This window comes from Panthera uncia, chromosome D4 (assembly GCF_023721935.1).
Source record: "Panthera uncia isolate 11264 chromosome D4, Puncia_PCG_1.0, whole genome shotgun sequence".
Taxonomy (NCBI): Eukaryota; Metazoa; Chordata; class Mammalia; order Carnivora; family Felidae; genus Panthera; species Panthera uncia.
In genome coordinates this window covers 19,171,150-19,192,717 of record NC_064807.1, presented here as the reverse complement: position 1 = coordinate 19,192,717, position 21,568 = coordinate 19,171,150, and the positions used below count along the sequence as shown (strand labels likewise).

The window sequence follows — 21,568 nt, the reverse complement described above, 5'->3', positions numbered from 1 at the left end:
TCCCACTTATTACCTCATCCCTTTCTAGCGCTTTGCCCTGCTTCATTTATTTTTTCCTCCCTCCGCAGAATATCAGCTCCATGAAGGTACAGGTTTTGTTTTGTTCACTGCTGAAAGCAACAGCGCCCAGGATGGTATAGCACGTGTTAGGCCCTCAGGACACACCTGGTGAGTGAATGGTGTAGAATGTCAAAAACATACACCGAAAGTTTCATTACAATAAAGACCAGATGAATCTTTCTCCAATGGCTTCCAGTACTGTATTTTAAGACACCATATGCCACAATGAAAATATAAGAAATTTATTAAAATTAGGACGCAAAACATAATTTCAAAAGATTTAGACCTATGTCAGGTGTGATACAGTATGGATACTTTCTTGAATTTCAAAATCAGATCCAAGAGTATCACTTTCAGAGTGTTCTAACAGATTGAGTTTACTTTTAGCTCTCTTCGATGAAAGAGTCACGATTTTACTTTCTTTCTTGACAGAAATGGGGTTTTTCAAAGACTCACTTTTAATTGTTTCGTTAACCAAAGCACCATTCTGCCCAATTCTGTGACTTTTCTGATTTGCAGGTGAGTCAGAGCAGGAATGCAGGTCGTTTCTGGACTGTTTTTTAGCAGAGTGTTTTTTGGTATATTCACCTGTTTTGGTCAATTTCTCTGAAGAAGATCTGCTATTTCTAGATAATTCGTCGTCTTTTCTTTGGCTTCCAGTGCCAGATATCGCATCTGCTGACGGAGAACATGTTCTAGCAATGAATTCTTTGAAAGACTCCTGCCACTGCTCACTGACTGGGGCTCCCAGGTTGTCTCTCGAAGTTTCTAAGGGCTCCTGCGTGGAGACAGGGACATGGAAGGAGTCGAGAGGCAAAGGAATTCTGGCATCACTTGTAATTTTCTGAAACTGGAGGGAAAACAAAAGAAGACAAAACAAAAATTCCGTGATGAAAAAGCCAACCATTAAAAAGTAGAGTCCATGACTTTAATGTTACTCTGTGATCTTATTATTAAGACAGTCAATTGGTTAATTAGAAGATTTTAGATCCGTTTTTTTTCTAATTGTATCTTGCCAGGTGATTCCTAACTTAACTTAGCTATATCCAAGGCAACATCTACTACATTTTCAGACTTCGTGGTTTGGGGTAATTATTACCCACTTCCCTTTCCCTCATTAAAAATAACAGGGGAGGCTGGGTGGCTCAGCTGGTTAAGTGTCCGACTTCAGCTCAGGTCATGATCTCACGGTTCGTGGGTTCAAGCCTGGCGTCGGGCTCTGTGCTGACAGCTGAGCCTGGAGTCTGCTTCGGATTCTGTATCTCCCTCTCTCTCTCTGCTCCTCCCCGGCTCGTACTGTCTGTCTCTCTCTGTCTCAAAAATAAACAAACATTAAAAAAAATAATAAAGCCTTCCTCCCTAAGAAAATTAATTTCTTCTCTATCCTCCAGGAACATGTAAGCAGTATCCAATCTGTGAGAAGACTATGTTCTCAAGTTATCAGGTCCCAAGACTGTCTGAGGTTGGCCGATATGGGAGATAAAGGGAAGGGAAGGCCAGAGGGAAAGCAGACGGGTTCCCCTCTCTCGTTCCCATAACTGGAAGGTTAACTCTAATACCTAGTCTCTTAGTTATGTCTGGATTACTTATTTAAGAAAATTATCTGTATCAGTACTTGTACCTTCATTAGAGTTCCTTCATTGTAAGCTGACTGCATACAAATAGAAACCTAGATGAAATATGAATAGAATAGACATTTACACAATTTAAAATTTGGAATATTTTCTCTAATGTTTCATTTCTTTCTTCACTGAGAATAGTTTGCTTTACATCATAAATTTTCAAAAGGCCTCCCAATTTTCTCATTTACAACTATATGATATTATGAAATGGGCACAAACTTACTAATTTCAGATTGGGAAAGGACCCCAAAGAGGCTCCCAAGCGTGTGAATTATTACAGACAGATTGTCATCATTTTCTCTCTGACTCTGTAATTCCCTTCTGCTCATCACTCTTAGGATCATTAAATTCTGTTCCGTCCACTCACTTGGATGTTCTGCATCTGTCCTATGGAGTTCTGCTTTGATTCTGGTTTTTCATCTTCAAGTGTCATCTTTTCTTCTCTAGGCAGGCTACTAATAGTAGAATTCATCTGGGGACGACCCAGCAAATGAAAATCTGACTGATCTATACCAGCCATTGTGGCAAGCTGACCAAGCCTGGACAAAAGGAGGAAAGGAGAAAAAAACAAAGATTGTTATAACTGTGTATGAGCAGCTTAGATTTCCCCATACCTAGAATCATGAAATATTTCTTAAAAATTTTTTTTCAGGGTGCCTGGGTGGCTCAGTCAGTAGAGCATCCAACTTCAGCTCAGGTCATGATCTCCCAGTTTGTGACTTCGAGCCCCATGTCAAGGTCTGTGCTGACAGCTCAGAGCCTGGAGCCTGCTTTGGATTCTGTGTCTTCCACTCTCTCTCTGCCCCTCCCCTGCTCATGCTGTGTATCTCTCTCCTTCAATTTATTTTTGAAAGAGAGAGAGGTGCAAGCTGGGGAGGAGCAGTGAGAGAGAAGAGAGGTAGAGGATCTCAAGCAGGCTCTGATGGGAGGCTCGAGCTCATGAACTGTGAGATCATGACCTGAGCCAAAGGCGGATGCTTAACCAACTGAGCCACCCAGGCGCCCCACTCATGAAATACTTCTAAAATCTTAAAAGCCAATATCCTACTCCACCTACATGCCCCTATTCTCTCCCAAATTCTCAGCCCTTCCGGACTCATGCTCTGGGACCACAATAGATCATGCAATCCTTGAAGCACTCCTTCTTCCCCCAACGTCTGGCCCACCACCTGATTTACTGCTCCACTGCAACGCTTCAGCTTCTAGCATGCACCTAGTGCATCGCCCCTCACCTCTCCCCCACTTCTTTGCCACCTCTCCTCCAAACACGTGTTTTTTCCTTCCTTCCCGACACCAACCCCTTCACCTACAAAACATCACTCCATCAATTTCAATCTCCAATTCTCTCTTTCAACAACTTCTTTTAGCAAAATCGTTCCTGGTTGAAATGACTGATCTATATCTGCCCTGTGGATTAATGATAATTATTATATGTAGGACAAAAATTGCTTTAATTCAAATGTATTTTACAAGGAAAATGAATAACATGGAGGGAAATTTCAATGCATTCTGGAATATTTTCAAGTTAAATTACCTTCAATTTAGTCTCTACCCAAGACAATACTTACAAATTATTTATAGGTTACTCCTTCATACTGGGCTTTCTCCTCTACCGAAGCAAGTTTACTATTTTGCATTTCTTTTAACATGTAATTCCTCATTAAAAAAACAACATCAACAACAACAACCCTCTATATTATAGTTACACCCTAAGTAAAACTATAGAAGCAATGAAAATGGCTCATGTTCTTCAGCAAACCACTGTTACAGCTGCAAAGAGAATGATGCGAAAGAAATGAACTAACCCAGCATCTTTAAGGAGATCCAAGAAAGCATGGAACTTCTGAAAAGAATTCTCAATGCTGCCCAAAACACCTTCGTCATCCAGGATCATGTTTGTCAATGACTGTGCATGAAGGGCTTCAGACAAAGAGCAATTTATATTTCTTAACTGGGCATTTTCATGTTCCAGCTATAAAAGAAGAATGAAAGTGTCTGACATGATTTTCTCTCACTGTCATCAAAAGAAAAGAGTTAAACATTTCAAACATAATTAATTTGTAATTAACCTAACTTTCCACCAGTAAAGACAGAGACCACATCAGATAATAAAGTCCAGAGACATCCAACGAAGTTTCCTATATAACACTTAGATGGTATATAAATAAACCAAAGTTCTGTTTTATTAATGATCTTTGAAAAGATCACTTTTCTAACTGGTTACATTCCTAACAGACCCTCATTTTACATTAGAAAATTAGCTGTTTAGTGGTTCCCTTTAAATCAGAAAGTGAAATATAGTCTGACTTGAGCAAAGCATATTCCAACTTTGCTGGACGTTAAGGATTAACTTTACTGGGAAAGATATTAAATGCCTAGGTTTAAAAGTCCTAAATCATACCCAACTTATTAACTGTACAATGACCAATATTCTCCTTGGCTTCTTGACGATGTTTCCTCCTTTGGACATCCCCACCCCCTCAATATCTATTCATCTAAAACCATGTATGAGCCTAACTCTAGTATTTCTCAGAAAGGCCCTTTTGTTCATGAGTCACCTTTTACCTTAACAGGTGCTCAACACTTACTGAATGAGTAAATGTCTTTCAATCCAACGGATGCACTTGCAAAAATTCCTCCCTAAACTCACCTTATGATAATAAAATATATTTACATTCAACTTTTTAGCTTATGCCCTGCTTCCATGAACATTAGGCTAATGTAATTCTCACAATATATATTTTTATCTTTCATTGCATTCTTAGCAGTTTTCCAATATGTTATACTTATTTAAATTATTCACTTTTCTAATTCACTGATAGTAAAGTCTCATCATGTCTTCTATGTTACTGTAAATACAGTATAAGCATAAGTGCTTTAACTGAAGCATCAGGAGCAGAAAATAAGCTAAGGTCACATAAAAGTACACACACACCAAAAAAAAAAAAAAGAAAAACAAACAAACCCTAAGATTTTTCCATTTTAAAAACACGTTTTCTGGAATAGAGATCATATAACCACTAAATATAATACAAAGATTCATACGGTACAACAGTTTGCAACATATTACAGTTTTAAAGTTTAAAAACTGCATGTGCATGGCTTAAAATCAAATCAAAATAAAACAAAAACACTCTCAAAAGTATGAGGAAAAATTGTTTACCTCACTGACTCGTTTATCGGCCTTCAGTCTTATTACTCTTTCCTCCTTTAACTGCTTTAGGCACCCCTCCAGTTTTTCCTAGTGAGAAGAAATAGAGTAAATATTATAAACGATTCAGAGTATGAGATCCAAAAGCCTTTCCAGTTATACATTTCAACAAGGATTTAGGCACAGGGCCAGAAGTGAACTCAAGACTTTAGGATTATAGTCTATTACTTATGATATCATCCCATGCTAGTGAAATTAATTACCAAAATATATCAAATTAGCTATTAAAAATTTACTTGAGGGGCACCTGGGTGGCTCAGTCGGTTAAGTGTCCAACTCTTGATTTCGGCTCAGGTCATGATCTCACGGTTCACGAGATGGAGCCCCGTGCTGGGCTGTGCTGACAGTGTGGTGCCTGCTTGGGATTCTCTCTCCCTCTCTCTCTCTGCCTCTACTCGACTCGCTCTCTGTCTCTCAAAATAATAATCATTAAAAAAGACTTTGAGTCCCATGCTTTCCAAAATAAATTTGTGGCAGTTCACCATAAAAGGCATATGTGTATACTATAGTAAGTCATATATAAAAAACTAAGGTGAAGAAAGGAAAATTCTACTTTTATTTATGGGTTCCTTTATAAGAGAAAATCTCAGTAACATGGCTAACCCACCTGAATTACGTAATGGCAGATTCAAATGCATTTTTAAAAAAGTAAACACTTTGGGGACACCTGGGTGGCTCAGTCAGTTGAGCGTCTGACTTCAGCACAGGTCATGATCTCACGGTTTGTGAGTTCGAGCCCCACGTTGGGCTCTCTGCTGACAGCATGGAGCCTGAAGCCTGCTTCAGATTCCTGTCTCCCTCTCACTCTGCTCCTCCCCCACTCGTCCTCTGTCTCTCTCTCAAAAATAAATAAACATTTAAACATTTTTTTAAAAAAAGTAAACACTTTGAAAACACTGAGACAGAGACAAGTAGAGTAGGACACCTAAGATCACGTCACTAATTATGCTATAGAGCCACGTTATGAATTGAGGAGGCTGGGTGCCATGCCTGTTCAGAGAGGTGGTGATCTTCCCATTCGCTAGTGTCAATAAGATAGAATGCACTTGGTAAACTCCCTTTTGGTTTCCAGGAACAAAACAGTGAGGTCCTTGCGTTGAGGGACACTACTTGTGGTTGGCAGAATTCTATGCTCCTCAGATTCCTACCTGCTGAACTACACAATCCTCCGTTAGTCAATCAAATGCTAACCTAGGTGCTGCAGCAAAGTGATTTTGCAAATGTAATTAAGGTTCCTCAAATCGGTTGATCTTTAATTGATATTAAGAGATTACTTTTGGTGGATGTGACCTAATCAGGTGGCTAATTAAAAGTGACTGGGGTCTATCTGATGTATGACTGACATCTTGATTATTTATTTATTTATTTATTTATTTATTTATTTTAAATGTTTATTTATTTTTGGGGGGAGACGGGCAGAGAGCGAGGGAGACAGACGATCTGAAGTGGGCTCTGTGCTAACAGCACACAGCCCAATTCGGGGCTCCAACTGATGGACCGTGAGATCATGACCTGAGCCAAAATCAAGAGTTGGATGCTCAACCGGCTGAGCCACCCAGGCACCCCTATTTTTGATACCTTTTTAAGACAAAAGGGTAGATCAGATGGGTGTACTTGCAGAGATGGCTTTTATTTTCTTCAATAAATTTTTCATCATTTAAAAAAATTTGCTCAATGAACATATATCTTTATATTCAGAACATAGGTTTAAAAAATAAAAAATAGCCGAACTTCAAATTCTTTAATAGGGATGAAGGAAAAACACTGCAGAATTCCTCCACTTACTTATATAATGGTTTTAATATTTAAAACTTATTTCACAGAAATTCTAAACAATAAGCAAACAAGAAACTAGCGCCACAGTTAGAGAAAGTAGACTGAAATACTCCCTTCTCAGCTAGCTCTAAATATAGAGTATATCATGTGATTACATGAAATAGTTTCTCCCCCTAGTGGAGGGAATTAGGACATAATGTTAAATTTTCATGAAAAAGTGTACCTTCCTCTTACAAAGGAATTCATGCTCCTTAAAAAAAATAAGGAACCAAAAAATTAGAAAGTAAAATTGCTTGACATTCTGTTACTTAAATAAGACTAATAATCAGGTTTTGGAGAAATTTTCCTTCATCTGCTCTCCTTCCCCTTCTATTCATTGGCTCGTCTGATTTTTTCTGGAACAAAGCTCCCATCATACTGTATTAATAATTTTATGTTCAACTTTTTTTTCCATTTAACATTGAATCATTTTTATATAATCAGGGAATTCATAACCTTGATTTTTTTAATGGTCTACAAAATATTCCACTGAGCAGTTTTCTCGGTTCGTGTAATCATTCCTTTACATTTAAATTCTTTCCAACTTTTCAATATTATAAAACAAAATACCTATTTTTAGGCATGAAGCCTTTTCCTCACATGTAAGAATAATTTTCTTGCAATAAATCAGTAAGAATGAGTTTGAGATCAAAGCAAATGAACATTTTTAAGGTTCTGCTATACTGATTTCCAAACTGCTTTCCAAAAGATTCCTAACATTTTAGACTGCTTTCAGCAATGTGTCACCTGGTATACTAACTTCTGTAACTGGTGGCTTGCTTCTTCACTTTAAAGTTCAAGAAATTTAGGGGCAGGGGTGTTTTATCCCAGCACACGTGTCTAGCACAAAGCACACAATAAGTAATTGCTGAATAAGGAAAACCCGTGTCACTCCAAGATATATGTGTGCGAAAGGCAGAAGGTTTTTCTCTAATTGGATAGGTGAAAACTTGCCATCTCCCTCAGTATGTACTGCTTTGCTTATAATTAGTAATCAAATTTCTCTTTTAGATTACTAGCTAGCTCAGCTGGTTAGGCGTCTGACTCTCGATTTTGGCTCAGGTCATGATCACACGGTCATGAGATTGAGCCCCAAATTGGGCTTCAATCTGGCATGGAGCCTGCTTGGGATTCTCTTTCTCTCTCTCTGTCCCTCCCCTGCTCAAGTCCACATGTGCTCTCTCTAAAAACAAAAACAAACAAAAAACAACAACAACAAACGAACAAACAAGAAAAACCAAAACCATTCAGGATCTCTGTGGCTAAAACCTGACCCTACCTTTGACAAGCTCTATAACCTTTGACAAGCTAGTAACTCTAAGTCTCAATTTCCTTATCTATAAAATGAAGACAGGTTCCCACGCCACAGAGTTCTTAATGAGGATTACATGAGTTAACACACACATAATGCTAATGAATATATGTGAATACAAACAGCAGTGGACTTCAAATCAAACAGTCTCCTCTCACTCACACATCCTGCCCCCTAGAGGCAAGCTTGCTTGCTTGCTTTTTTTTAAAGTTTATTTATTTATTGTGAGAGAGATAAAGCAAGGACAGGAATGGGAGAGGGGCAGAGAGAGAGGGAGAAAGAGAATGCCAAGCAGGCTCTGCGCTGTCAGCACAGAACCCGGTGTGGAGCTTGGATTCATAAACCTTGAGATCATGACCTGAGCCAAAATCAAGTGTTGGATGCTTAACTGACTGAGCCACCTAGGCGCCCCGAGGCAACCCTTCTTTAAGCAGGTTTTAATTTTTTTTTTTTTTAAGTAATCTCTACACCCAATGTGGGGCTCGAATTCACAACCCTGAGGTGAAGGGTCACATGCTCCACCGACTGAGCCAGTCAGGCGCCCCTTTAAGCAGGTTTTAATTGTAAAATGTGATATCATACTAAAAAGTGCAAAGAATAAAACTGTCAGTGTCACAAATAAAGAGAACACTTACTTACATAACTAGCACTCAAGCCTGTATATACAGCTTGTCAGCATCTCGAAAATCCCCATATCCTTTTGCCATAACAAGCTTCTTCCCTCCTCCCAGAGTTAAAGACCACCCGCATCCCTTACATGCACGCATCACTAAAAATACGCTCTGGTTGTGCCACCTCCTGAATTCACAATATATACAGTCCTCCAGTCAACACTGTTCTTAAAAATGCATCCACGCTGTTGCCAGGGGCTCTGGCTCGTTAAATTTTATTGCTTTATGAATACACATAATTTATTTTTTTAATGTTTATTTATTTATTTTGAGAGAGTGTGAACTGGTGTGTGAGCACGCAAATACAGGAGGGGCTGAGAAGAGGGAGAGAGAGAATCCCAAGCAGGCTCCGCGCTGCCAGCAGAGCCTGCTGTGGGGCTCAATTTCCTGAACTGTGGGATCACGACCTGAGTCGAAATCAATAGTTGGACAATTAACCGACCGAGCCACCCAGGCGCCCCACACATAATTTAACTTTTAACTCTTAAGGGAGAAGAAGGCTCCCTGGAAGCTCATGATGGACTGGCTTCTCTTAGGTGTGAAGAGGCAAAACTACATACTAGGAGCCCCAGTTCTCCCAGCTCTTTTTAAAGTAAAATTGTCTCATTTTAGGAGAATGAAGGTGGGATCGAGAGTTCATGCTGCCAATTATGAACTTTCCACATGCTCTCCTCGTTTCAGTCACATTTCTAACTAACGTCACCCTCTCTCCCACATGCACACCTGGGGCTTGGAGCTATCTCTGCCTGGGGGACAGGTCCCCCCTCAGCTGCAGCACATCTCTGTGCATATTCTAGGTTGTGGTTTTCCTCTAGTTTCTGGCTTCACACTCTTCTACTTGTCTTCTGTCTTTGCAAAAAATGTTGGAAATCTCTTAATTGTTGCGGATACGGTCTAAAAAATTTTAATACCATCATTTTTTCTAACTTTTTAGTGTTTATTTATTTTTGAGACAGAGAGAGAGCATGAACGGGGGAGGGTCAGAGAGAGAGGGAGACACGCAATCCGAAGCAGGCTCCAGGCTCTGAGCTGTCAGCACACAGCCCGATGCGGGGCTCGAACCCGCAAGCTGTGAGATTATGACCTGAGCCGAAGTCGGATGCTTAACGGACTGAGCCACCCAGGTGCCCCCATCATTTTTGTGTCTTGTCAAAATGGAGAAGAGCCAAAAGGATCCTCAACACATCTTGAATCAGCTGCTCCCTAGTTATAGTTCCTAACTCTCTTGGTCTTCCCCAGTGCCTAGAGTCCCTTTTGCAAGTACAATCTCCCTAGTCTCTCCATGCAGGAAAGGAACCCCTATCTAACATGACCATGAATGCAAATTAGATAGTCCAGGGTCTTGTTGCCACTCTGCAACTTAGTAACAAAGTACTTAATCGCTACAAATTGCTCATTTACAAGATGAAAGGGGTAATTGTTTTAAGTTTATTTAGAGAGAGAATGTGTGCACGCATGTACGAGTGTGCAAGTGAGTGGAGCAGGGATGGGAAGGGAGAATCTCAAGCAGGCTCCGCCCTGTCAGCACAGATCCTGATGGGGAACCTGATCTCACAAACCACAAGATCATGACCTGAGCCAAAATCAAGAGTTGGACGGACGCTTAACCGACTGAGCCACCCAGGCACCCTGAAGTGGATAATTCTACATCAACTACACATTCCTCCCACTCTAACACTTCATCATTTTCCAAGTACTTATCTTAATTTCTCTCCACTATTGTCATTAATTTTAATTAAGAAAATAAAAATCTGGCTTTCTTTTTTAAAAAAATCAAATAGTAATTTCCACAGTCCTACAATAATGAGATAACTAGTTTTAAATCTGTCAAGTTTGACAGTAAAAGAAAACCATCCTAAATCATTTTTAAAAATTAAATGTGGACTCGATAGCACAAAAAAAGACAAGGTCCCTCCCAAACGGTGTTTCCCTTATTTACTACGAATGTCAGCTCTGCATTAAAGTTGAAATAAAATAACTATGGTATTTTGTTATAAAATTTGTTATAAAAATCAATTTTTCTTTTCTGTCCAAACAGAAATATCAAATGACGTTAGAGGTCAGGTTTATTAGGCAGTACAATATAGCTTCTTGAGTATTTTTAATTTGGGAAGGGAGACTGTCAACATCCAAATTGTTTTTTCAACTTTTTTTTTTTTTATTAAAAACGAGGTCATATTTTCCTCTTAGAAAAAGAAGAGTTCAGCGAGGACCTCCAATTTCCTGATCTGTAAAATAAGAATAGCAAATCAGCTGACTACATTCATTCAGAAGTCTGTTTCCTTGAGTTTATCTGACGATCATTAAGGTTCTCTCTACATCTAATAGTCTATGGTTCTAAGGAAAGGAAAATGTATATTACTGATGACATGTTTTGATTTTCATTTCTTAGAGTTCAAACGTCTACCTTTCGCCCTGGTCTAAGCTAAGGAACCACTGAGGGGAAGACAGAATCCATGTGTGAGCTTAGCCAGTGCTGTAATCAGGCTTCCGCCAGATAACCACCACAGTTTAAACAATAATCTGTGTATCGCTAAAGTGATAACATTGTACCTGTAATGCTTCTTGTTTTAAACTGGTTTTCTCAGGCTCTTCTTGAACACTTTCAGAAGAATCTTCGACCTCTTCAATTTCTGAGGAAGAAGGACTCTCTACTGTCACAGTCACAGGAAAATTCGATTGCTTAGAGAAAGGAGACAGGGTTGTAGAAGAGATAACAAAAGCCAGAGAGTGATATTACAGCACATTTAACAAAAGTGATGTGAGGTATCATTATTTATAAATGTCTTCCACTGCTCCTTAGTCAAAAACAAGCAATGACAAAATAACAGTAACTTATTTTTGCTGTTACTGTACAGAATTCTGTTGTTAAGATTAATATTTGAAATCACCCATATTATTTTATAAAATTTCTTTCACATAAGCCAAGTGAGGAGCCAGGGCAAACATTTTTCTCAGATCAACTTTATACTGCAGACAAGAAATTTATTTTCCGCCATTAAGCACAAAAAGTCTAAAACAAAATGTAGTTTTGGAGGAAAATCCATCAGTAGGGGGACTGATAAAGAATTAGAAGAATAATTTGAAAGTCAACATATCTAGTGAATGCTGAACATGAGAATTTTAAAAAATGAATCACTTACACATACACAACTAAAACTGACCCATCAAAAACTTCATTTTATCATCCTTAAGCCACCTCAAGCCAAAACTAGGGTAAGAGTAATGTAGTTCTCCTGTAAAATTTCACTGCCACTGGAATGCAGTTGAATATGATGTTTCCAAACATTAGAAAAATGACCTGGTCACACCCCATAAAAAGTCTACAGATTAAAAAGAGGTGCACTGGGATTCCGTAACTGCACAGAAGACACAACACTAGGGTCCCATTACGACCACAGGTAGCAAACCCCACAGGGCAGGAAAATCCCAACAGTAGGAAGAGGTGTGTGCCCCTTCTTCTGGGCATGCGGGGGGCAGTGCTCACACCCAGGGCGCTCTTCTCTCAGTCACAACAGTGTTACCTTATTCAGAGCAACTACGCAGTCTCCCAGGACAAGGGGAAGGAGAACCTGACACTCTGAGGGGATCGGCTGGTTTTAAGACCAGGAGACAGTAGGATAGGGGATGTGTGTGGTGTGGGTGGGAGAGGGAGAAGTGCTCTGAGAGAGTGGAAGCTTTGGGACTGGCCTCTTTATTTTGCCTTCAGGATCTGGAACTTCTACATACAGCCCCCAAACAACATTTCTTGAAAACAGAAGGACATTCCTGAAAATGATAACTCCACATGTGGGGTCAGGAATGTCAAATTTGTTTCACTGGGTAACAGGTGACTCGTGAACTGGAGAATGGCTTCCCTGTTTACAGGTGAAACCACAAGGGCCCCAGCATGTGCCACGTCCACACAACTACACAGTGTCACTGGGAGAGCGCCCTGACAAGTTTCAAATGGGTTTATTTCAGGGAGGGAGATGTTCCCTGTAAGGTTGTGTTCAGTTTATTTTTTTATTTTTTGAGAGAGAGCGAGAGAGAGAGAGAGACAGGGGAGAGAGGCCGAGGGAGGGAGGGCGGGAGGGAGGGGGAGGGAGAGGGAGAGAGAGAGACAGAATCTCAAGTAGGCTCCACGCTCAGCTCGGATCCCACGACCCCTGGGATCGTGACTTGACCCGAAATCAAGAGCTGGACGCTCAACCGACTGAGTCACCCAGGCGTTCCTGTTTAGTTTGAAAAGCAAAGAGAACGTCCTCCCACCTTTCCCACTTCAACCTTCTACCTACTGTAAATATGAGAACTACATACCTGCAAATGATTATACACGTCACGAGTTTTGATTAACGGAAAACCCCTGAAGAGATACCAACAAGTTCAGTTATACTTTGATGTGAATACATCACCAGTTAACCTCAGTTAACAAAACTTGTATTATGTACAATAATACTATTAAGAATACATACGAATTGTGTATAAACATGAGTAAGTTCAAAATAAGGACCTGGGAGGCTCCGCTATGGAGAAAATTGAACAGAATTTAGCAGACTGCCTTGTGGTAACTCTCTGAACCACTGAGAGGTGTCTCCACTTCCTATGTTCAGGATGGTTGAGATTTCCAATCTAACTTCTTTAACTGATAATCATTCTCCAGTTGACAACTCCTTGTGATCAGAATGGACTCGAGATGACTAAGTATCATGAGAAGAAGATATGAAACCACAAAGCTATAAAACTGAAGTGCAAGACTGGGGACTCTGAACTATAGTTTACACGACAATAATTCACATCACCATTTGTGAAAAGGTACAGCAGTCACTTGCCCAGCGGAGATTATATTCATCAACTTAACATGAGCTACTGCACGGTTAATTTACACAGCACCTTCTTCAAGCCTTATTGAAAATCAACTCTTCGTTTTCTTAAGCAATTGCTCATCCTCAATTTCTTGACTACTACCAGGTTAAGTTACTTGAAAATAATCTATAGCAAGGCCTATAGATTTACTATTTACTCTATTTACTCAGCAAGCCTAAAATTATAGTTTAATCGTGTAAAGAGACTCTATAAAAAAAAATTTTTTTAATGTTTATTTATTTTTGACAGAGAGAGAGAGACAGAGCATGAGCGGAGGAGGGGCAGAGAGAGAGGGAGACACAGAATCTGAAACAGGCTCCGAGCTGTCAGCACAGAGCCCAACGTGGGGCTCAAAGTCACAGACCGCGAGATCATGACTTGAGCCGAAGTCGGACACTCAACTGACTGAGCCACCCAGGTGCCCCCGTGTAAAGAGACTTTTATACTTCTAGGACAAAAAATTATTCTGCACAGTTATCCCCAGGTAAGTAATCAGCTAAAACTAGTTATATCTAGTTTGTTTTGCTAAATCTGATTCACTGAAGTGAGTTAAGCCGGTTGACCGAGTTAGATTAAGTCTAATTCATACTCCCCATCCATTCTGCACTAAACTATTCTCCATGCCTAAAATGTCTTTTTTCCCTATTCCTATAAATCCAAGCTCCTACTCTTGCACTGTAGGGACTGGCTCAGTCACAACTGCCTTTAATGAAACCTTTATCATCTGCCCAAGTGAAGATAATTTTATCTCCACTGGATTCCCACAGGGTTACCCTTGTTGTGACACTTAAGAAATCACTTGAAATTCCCAATTATAATTTTTTTGTTTTTGTTTTTCTTCCTTAAAGGACTCATTAGGCAGAAGTGTGATTTATCGTTCTTCCTCTACAGAAACCACCAGAGACCTCCCACGTAATAGAAGCTCCAAAATGAAGAATGGTGAATGACTACAGACAGGGACTAAAGATGCCCTACCTGCTCCTTTTTGCACGTTCTGCTGTGCGCCACGGCAGGAAACCAGACACACCAGGAGGCAGAGGTTCAGGAGCATAATAGTCTTTACCAAGGGAGTGTTTTCTTCCGTTACTTACAGGTTTCTTTGTACCCAATCCTATGTTTGCAAAAGCATTAAAAGAAAAAATCAAGATGCACTGAAGGGCAACAGAGCAATCATCATATGTTCACACTTTTAAAAGAATAAAACAGGCAACTGACAATGATGCAAAAGCCATTAAGAACAAGATTTTGTAAAAAGACTGGTAACGTTTAAAAATACAAGTCCTCTCCAGTAACAAGTTACCATTTTAACTAAAATATAAGTATGTGAAATGTACAAAACATGCAAAAGTAAATAAAAAATATATCCCAAAGAATGAAACATGCATGATACATTTCTTGTATCATGCAGAAACATTCAGTTTGCTGAATCTCAGAATAGCTTTGGTATATCTGAGTCTCCAAGGTAGAGAAACACTGATAGATCCATGACTCCTGCCAAACAGGATCTGAATTAGAACAAAATTTCAATTTAAGATTCATTTTTCTATGTGAAAATGATAAAAGTAACAGGACTGAAGCTTGTAATAGGCAGATGAGTCAATGTTACCCTCTTTAAGTCTGCTGACCCTCATTACTCATTTATTTTCAAATAGAAAACAAAAGAAACCACTGGATAGAAGAGCAAGATATGGAGACTTAGCCTATATTTCAATACTGAAGAGTCAAGTATCCTTATGAAATATCTGGTAACAAAACTAGACCTACATGCTAATATACTTTATTTAGAATAAACCATATAATAAAATTGACCTACATTTAATGATTTATTTTTTTCTATGTTACTGAAAACAAGTAATATAGGTTGGTTCTATTCGTTCTTCAAGTCTGTTTCACTATACTACTTTAGCAGCATCAGGAAAGTATGTGAAATAAAGTGTAAGGGGTAATACAGAGCAAATATTTCATAGAGTATAGCTTACTGGCAATCACCACATGACCCCTGTATGTTTTCTCTGGATACATTTACGCGCCTCTTAAAATACACAGAAGCTCCATTCACCATGTGCTATGTTTTGTTGTCTAACTTAATTACTCTCAAGCAAATAGTGTTCATCATGTATATGGTTTATATGTATACAACTTTCCCCTTACTTTCAGAAACTAATGCAAATGTCATTTTTAAGGAAAACCAAAAGAATCTACGCTTATCTTGTTAGGAGATTAAAAAAAAATCCCATAAAAGTTCCTATCTTCTTTCTGCACACACAATTATAATATGAATATGACACAACTCACACAATTATTTAACCCCTATACTCACCTGGATCTAACTATATAGCCAGACGCTGATTTGGCTTACCTCTATGTCTCCATATAACTGAGGCAAATACAGAAAAAAGCCCAAGAAATAAAATTACTCTTGAAACAGCTCAGTGAGCTTGTAAACTTCAGTCACATTTCCACTTTGTTTAATCATGCTAAGAAAAATTTTTTAAATTTTTATTCTCATTCCACAAAGTCCTGTTATATACCTCCAGGTACTAAGATTACAGGAATCTGAATATAACATATAGATATATTTCTTTTTCCTATAGATAGCTCTACTTCTAATATTATATCAAAATACCGACTTAGACGCTTTTTTCTTTTGAGAGAGAGAGAGAGAGAGAGAGAGTGAGTGAGAGACAGCGTGCACCAGCAGAGAAGGGGCAGATGGAGAGAAAGAAAAAGAATCTTAAGCAGGCTCCATGCTCAGCAGAGTGAGACGCAGGGCTGGATCCCACAACCATGAGATCATGACCTGAGCCAAAACCAAGAGTCGGACACTTAACCAAGTGAGCCACCCAGGCATCCCCCAACTTAGACACTTTTATAAATGTTTTACACGCGACGTAAACTTTTCATAATAATACATAGTGTGATACCACAAATCTCAACTTTTCTGTATATATTAACTACTAAAATATCACTGTTTTAAAATAAAAATTGGTAGATAACTGTAAGCTTTCTTTTGATTTAATAAACACTCTTAACTCCTATTTAATATTTTGTTGATCAAATAAGCTGATTAATGGAGAATCAAAAACATGTATCTTTTAGTGGTAAAAAAAGCAGTTACACTTATGAAAATGTTTACAATATTTTTCACTAATTTATTTATTTTTTAAGTAGGTTCCATACCCAATGTGAAGCTTGAATTCATGACCCTGATATCAAGAGTCGTACGCTCTACTGACTGAGCCAGCTACGCACCCCAAATTTTTCAGTAATTAAAAAAATGGACAAATCAACTCACTGAAACCTTGTGAATACATTAAAAAGTATAACTATGAACCGTACAGAATTTAAATTTAGTTTAAAATGAAGTGAAAGCGGGTGCATAGGTGGCTCAGTGGATTACGTGTTCGACTTCGGCTCAGGTCATGGTCTCAGGGTTCGTGAATTTGAGCCCAGGGGCTCTGTGCTGACAGTGCAGAACCTACTTCAGATCCTCTGTCCCCCTCTCTCTGCCCCTCCCCAAATCACATGCATGCGCTCTCTCTCAAAAATAAATAAACACTTAAAATTAAAATGAAGTGAAAATAGAAAAGTGGCAAATTATACTTAAGCCACATGGAATTATGTTAATAGACAACAGAAGGAGAAAACGAAAATCTTAACAAAGAAATATATTCAAAATAATGAATTTTCTATGAAACATAAAGTTGCTTAACTAAAAAAAATGGAAATATTAGTATCTCTTTTTAAAAATTATTTCTACATTCTATAAATTCGCATAATCTGTATAGAACATTTACAGTCTTTCTAATCTGCACATCGTCAATATTGGTTGTTACCACTGATGTTGTATAATGAGAACAGATTTCAGTTTTAGCACCCTGGAACACACAAGGGGTGTAAGCTCTAGTAGGTGCTAAAAAGCCAGGCTAGAAAGAGTTACCGATTCTAATAGTAGCTTTCCCTTTTCGACCACTTCCCAGAACTATAGTTCTCTTTTTCTGTCTAGCAGTTTTGAATGGTTCCTTCACTGATGGAGAAGTGATCCACTGGTACTGGAAGAGAAATAATACATACGCATTTCAGTTACAGGTAATTTATGAGGTTTGATCTCAACTGAAATTCAGATATTTTAAGTTAATAAAAGGTTTGCTATCTGCATTTCTGAGACCGTATATTAAAGAATCACACAATTTTTTCAAAAACAGAAGGCCATTTGATTTGATTTATTTGGTTTAAGATGGCAGAAAAATGCCTTGATAGTTTTATTAGGAAAAAAAAAAAGAAAAACATGCAATTAACGAAAAGTTCTTCCTAGAGGACTACGTGTTACCTCTGACTTGGCACTCCTTCCATTCTGGAGAACTTTTTTAATAACTGCTTTCATCACAGAATGATCTAAAGTGAAATAAAATTGAAATTATAGTACTGCCTCCCAATGAGTGGTTATGCCCATTTAAAAACAAAAGTCAACTAATTACTGCTCTTCACATAAAATTAAGTATAAGACCCACATTATGCAGTTACTTACCTATCTCCCCCTTTGAATATTCTAATTTCTTCCTCAAAAACCTAAGATGAAAGTATGCCTCCTCCCATATGGTCCCCGATGACTTCTATTTTGGCAGCAGCCGAGATAAAATCTAGACACTTTGTGTCTAAAGTGGCTTTGATAGCTTTGGCTATAAAGCAAAGAGTCTGGGGGCACTGTCCAGATGCTTAGATACCTAACAGGTGCCTAATCCATCAAACCAAAGTCCTGAGTCTCTCAAAGCTGCCCCTCTCCTCAGCCCCCCTTTTCTCAGTGAGTGGTACCAACCAGTTGCACACATAATCATCTAGGACTTGCTTATTACTATCTCTTTCATGCCCCATATCTGATCTATCCATAAGTCTTATTAGCTACACCCTCAAAACACAACCTGAATTCAACCACTCACCAGCTCCAACCTTCCACCCTAAGCTAAGCCAGAAACAGCCCTGATTTGGACTCCTGACTGGAGTGACAGTCTCCTGACTGGTCTCCCCATTTCCCTTCTTTATCCCCCACGCCCATTCCCAAGTCTATTCTCTACACCAGGGTCATCTTACTGAAACGCTATTCAGATCAAGCCTTTCCCGCCTCAAAACCCTCTGCTCACACAGAGTAATTCATGTCCTTACTGTGGCTTTCCAAGACCTTACAAGATCATGCCCCTGGCCACCAACATGACCTCACTGCATACCATGCTCTCCTTCACTCAGTGTTCTGGCTATGGCGGCCTCTGCACTTTTCCTTAGTACTTTACCCACCCTGCCACCTATGTACCCGCACACATAGCCTCCTGGTTCTGGAACGTGCTTTCTCCAGGTCTCCCATGGCTTACCACTTTTCACTTGGGTGTCCCCTCAAATGTCATTTCTCCAGTGAAGCTGTCCCCTGACAAATCTAATACAGCCCTACTACCCCATTCAATGTCTTCACCTTAAGGTGTTTTTGTACTTCCTGCTATCTAAGAGTACACTACTTATCTGTTTACTCATTTCTACCTGAACCCTTCCACTGGAAGGAGGACAAGACTTTTGAATATCTGATTCACTGCCACATTCATTCCTAGTGCCTAAAACCTGTGTCTGGAACACAGAAAGGATTCAAAAATTACTCGGTAACTTAGAAATGAATGAAATGTTCTTTCCAAGAATGCAAAGGTTCCACAAGGAGGAAATAGCTCTCTTGGTGGAAGCAGGTTCATTATCTAGATTCAAGTCTATACAGAGTGGCGGCCAAGAGCAATTTACAAGTATCAATTCACTTTAATTAGTAAATTATCTGCTAAAAACACAAGGGAAGTACAAGATTCAAAAAAGTATAAGATTAGGAAAGTAAACACATTAAATTTTAGAAACTGTCAATACATGAACAAATTCTTTGTTTTGCCATTCGTTAATCGATTAAAGAAGATGCGACATACCAACGAGCGGATTTTTTCTTATATCCAGAATGACCAGAGTTCTATTGGTTTCCAGGGCCTTTAGTAAAGCCTTTGCTCCTTCATTGGTGAGGCCACATTGCTGCAGGTCAAGTGCTTTTGATGAAAGACAAAAGGTCACTTGCCAACTCTACACAGATTTAACACACAGTCAACTGTCATGTATTCCTGCGTGTAAGATTTTGGTACAAGCCTAATCATGGCAGGGTTTTAATCTTGGACGTGGAAAAAAGAAAAACAGAAAAGTATACACACACATAATAGAAAATCCAATAAAAAATTCTCGGATGTGCCTCAATTACCCTGCCCATAGTACCAACATATCACCCAACATATTTTACGATTACATAGTTGAAGAATGACTGGATACGGTCTATGAGTGAAAAACATCACAAAAGGAATCCCAGTTCATAATCAGCAAGAATGCTGGTGGCAGTGGGAACCTCATATACAAAAACTCGGTGGAGCTCAGAAACTGCACTGCATTCTTTTGGTATGATCTTGAGCTCCAAATCACTCTTGAAATGAGTTGAAAGAAAAAAGCCAAATAGAAGATTTGTAATAAGTGTTAGTTTTAGAACAAAAAAGACAAAGAAAGATGTCTCAAGAGGATGTGAACAATAACAAATCCAAACAATGTGTGAATAGGGAACATACGCTAAGAACTTATCAACAAAGAATGATAAGTCAAGAACACCCTCTTTAAAAGGTCAAAGAACAGAACAAGTGATCAGAAACACTAGTAGTTCATTTAAACCAAAGGGATCATCACAAAAGCACAGACATACAAAACATTACATAGGAGGAAACTATCATATGAGCCCTTTTCTAAAAGTGTCGTGTAAACCATTACATTAAAGTAACTGGAGGCTTTTAAAACCTCAGGGTACAAAGAAGTGAGCCAGATCTATGGAAATGATATGAAGCAACCCTTACAAACTCTTACTATAGAATGGACAGAGGATACAATTAATCAACTAGCTAAATTACTAACAATAGTTAATTGTCACTACTATATACACTGAATACAAATTAAAACAATATAATATGATTGTTCTACCAGATTAGGTCAAGACCATATAAACAAAACCTTTAGGATGTGCATGCCTTTTTGACCCAACAACTCCCTAAGAATTTAACCAATAATAGATGTAGGCAAGGGTATGTATCAGAGTACTGTTTTTACGTGAAAAACTGCAAAGAGCTCCTATATCTAGCAAGAATGAGTAAACTGAGTGTACTATGGCATATTCATGCAATGGAACTCTGAACAGTCACTAAAAATGATGTGGTAGATAGAAATTTAGTGACTCATTAAGTAGCTCATACTATATGAAATGAGAAAAGTTATAAAATCTGGAGTAACCCTACTTGCATAAAAGAGGGCGGGCTACTAACTTTTGTTTGTCTTATAGTTTTTAAAAGTGACACAAGCCAGTGCTTGTGAGGGTAGAGGCCTCACGGACACTGTTAAGGTGGATTATAAATCGGCACAGAATTTCTGAATGGTGATTTGGCAACATGCAGTAAATGTCTTAAAAATGTCATCTTATGAGGTCATTCCACTTTTAGTAACTTAATCTACATAAGTAATACCAGTGGATGGATGCAGAGATGTATGAACAAAGTGTTCACCACACATTGTTTCCTACAGGGAAAAGCACAACTGTCTACATCTATTTGCAACACTATTGCATGTCAATATAAATGGAGTACCACAGGATACATCATTAATTAAAAGAGCATGAATTAGTAAGTGTGCTATGAGTCCACTTTTTTAGTCTCTGAAGTATACGAGGATATTTGTAGAAAAATAAAACACTGAAAGTATACCAAAAATGAACAGTGATTGCGTCTAGGTATTAAGATTATGGGGGCGCCTGGGTGGCGCAGTCGGTTGAGCGTCCGACTTCAGCCAGGTCACGATCTCGCGGTCTGTGAGTTCGAGCCCCGCGTCGGGCTCTGGGCTGATGGCTCGGAGCCTGGAGCCTGTTTCCGATTCTGTGTCTCCCTCTCTCTCTGCCCCTCCCCCGTTCATGCTCTGTCTCTCTCTGTCCCAACAATAA

The 21,568-nt window shown here is 38.9% G+C and overlaps 1 protein-coding gene across 3 annotated transcripts in view; it reads right to left on the bottom strand.

Annotated features, from left to right (window-relative positions):
• Positions 1-286: 286 nt before the first annotated feature.
• Positions 287-21,568, bottom strand: part of CEP78 (centrosomal protein 78) — a 28,648-nt gene continuing 7,366 nt past the window's right edge. The window contains exons 6-16 of one of the 3 annotated variants that reach the window (XM_049633880.1): positions 19,485-19,598; positions 17,867-17,931; positions 17,477-17,588; positions 14,512-14,647; positions 12,991-13,036; positions 11,245-11,373; positions 4,846-4,923; positions 3,488-3,654; positions 2,050-2,221; positions 1,682-1,729; positions 287-910 (exon numbers count right to left, since the gene is read on the bottom strand). In XM_049633880.1, coding sequence (XP_049489837.1) covers positions 347-910; positions 1,682-1,729; positions 2,050-2,221; positions 3,488-3,654; positions 4,846-4,923; positions 11,245-11,373; positions 12,991-13,036; positions 14,512-14,647; positions 17,477-17,588; positions 17,867-17,931; positions 19,485-19,598 — 1,631 coding nt within the window. In that variant the 3' untranslated portion in view covers positions 287-346. The remainder of the gene's footprint in view (positions 911-1,681; positions 1,730-2,049; positions 2,222-3,487; positions 3,655-4,845; positions 4,924-11,244; positions 11,374-12,990; positions 13,037-14,511; positions 14,648-17,476; positions 17,589-17,866; positions 17,932-19,484; positions 19,599-21,568) is intronic. The other 2 variants (XM_049633888.1, XM_049633898.1) reach the window with 2 other exon arrangements.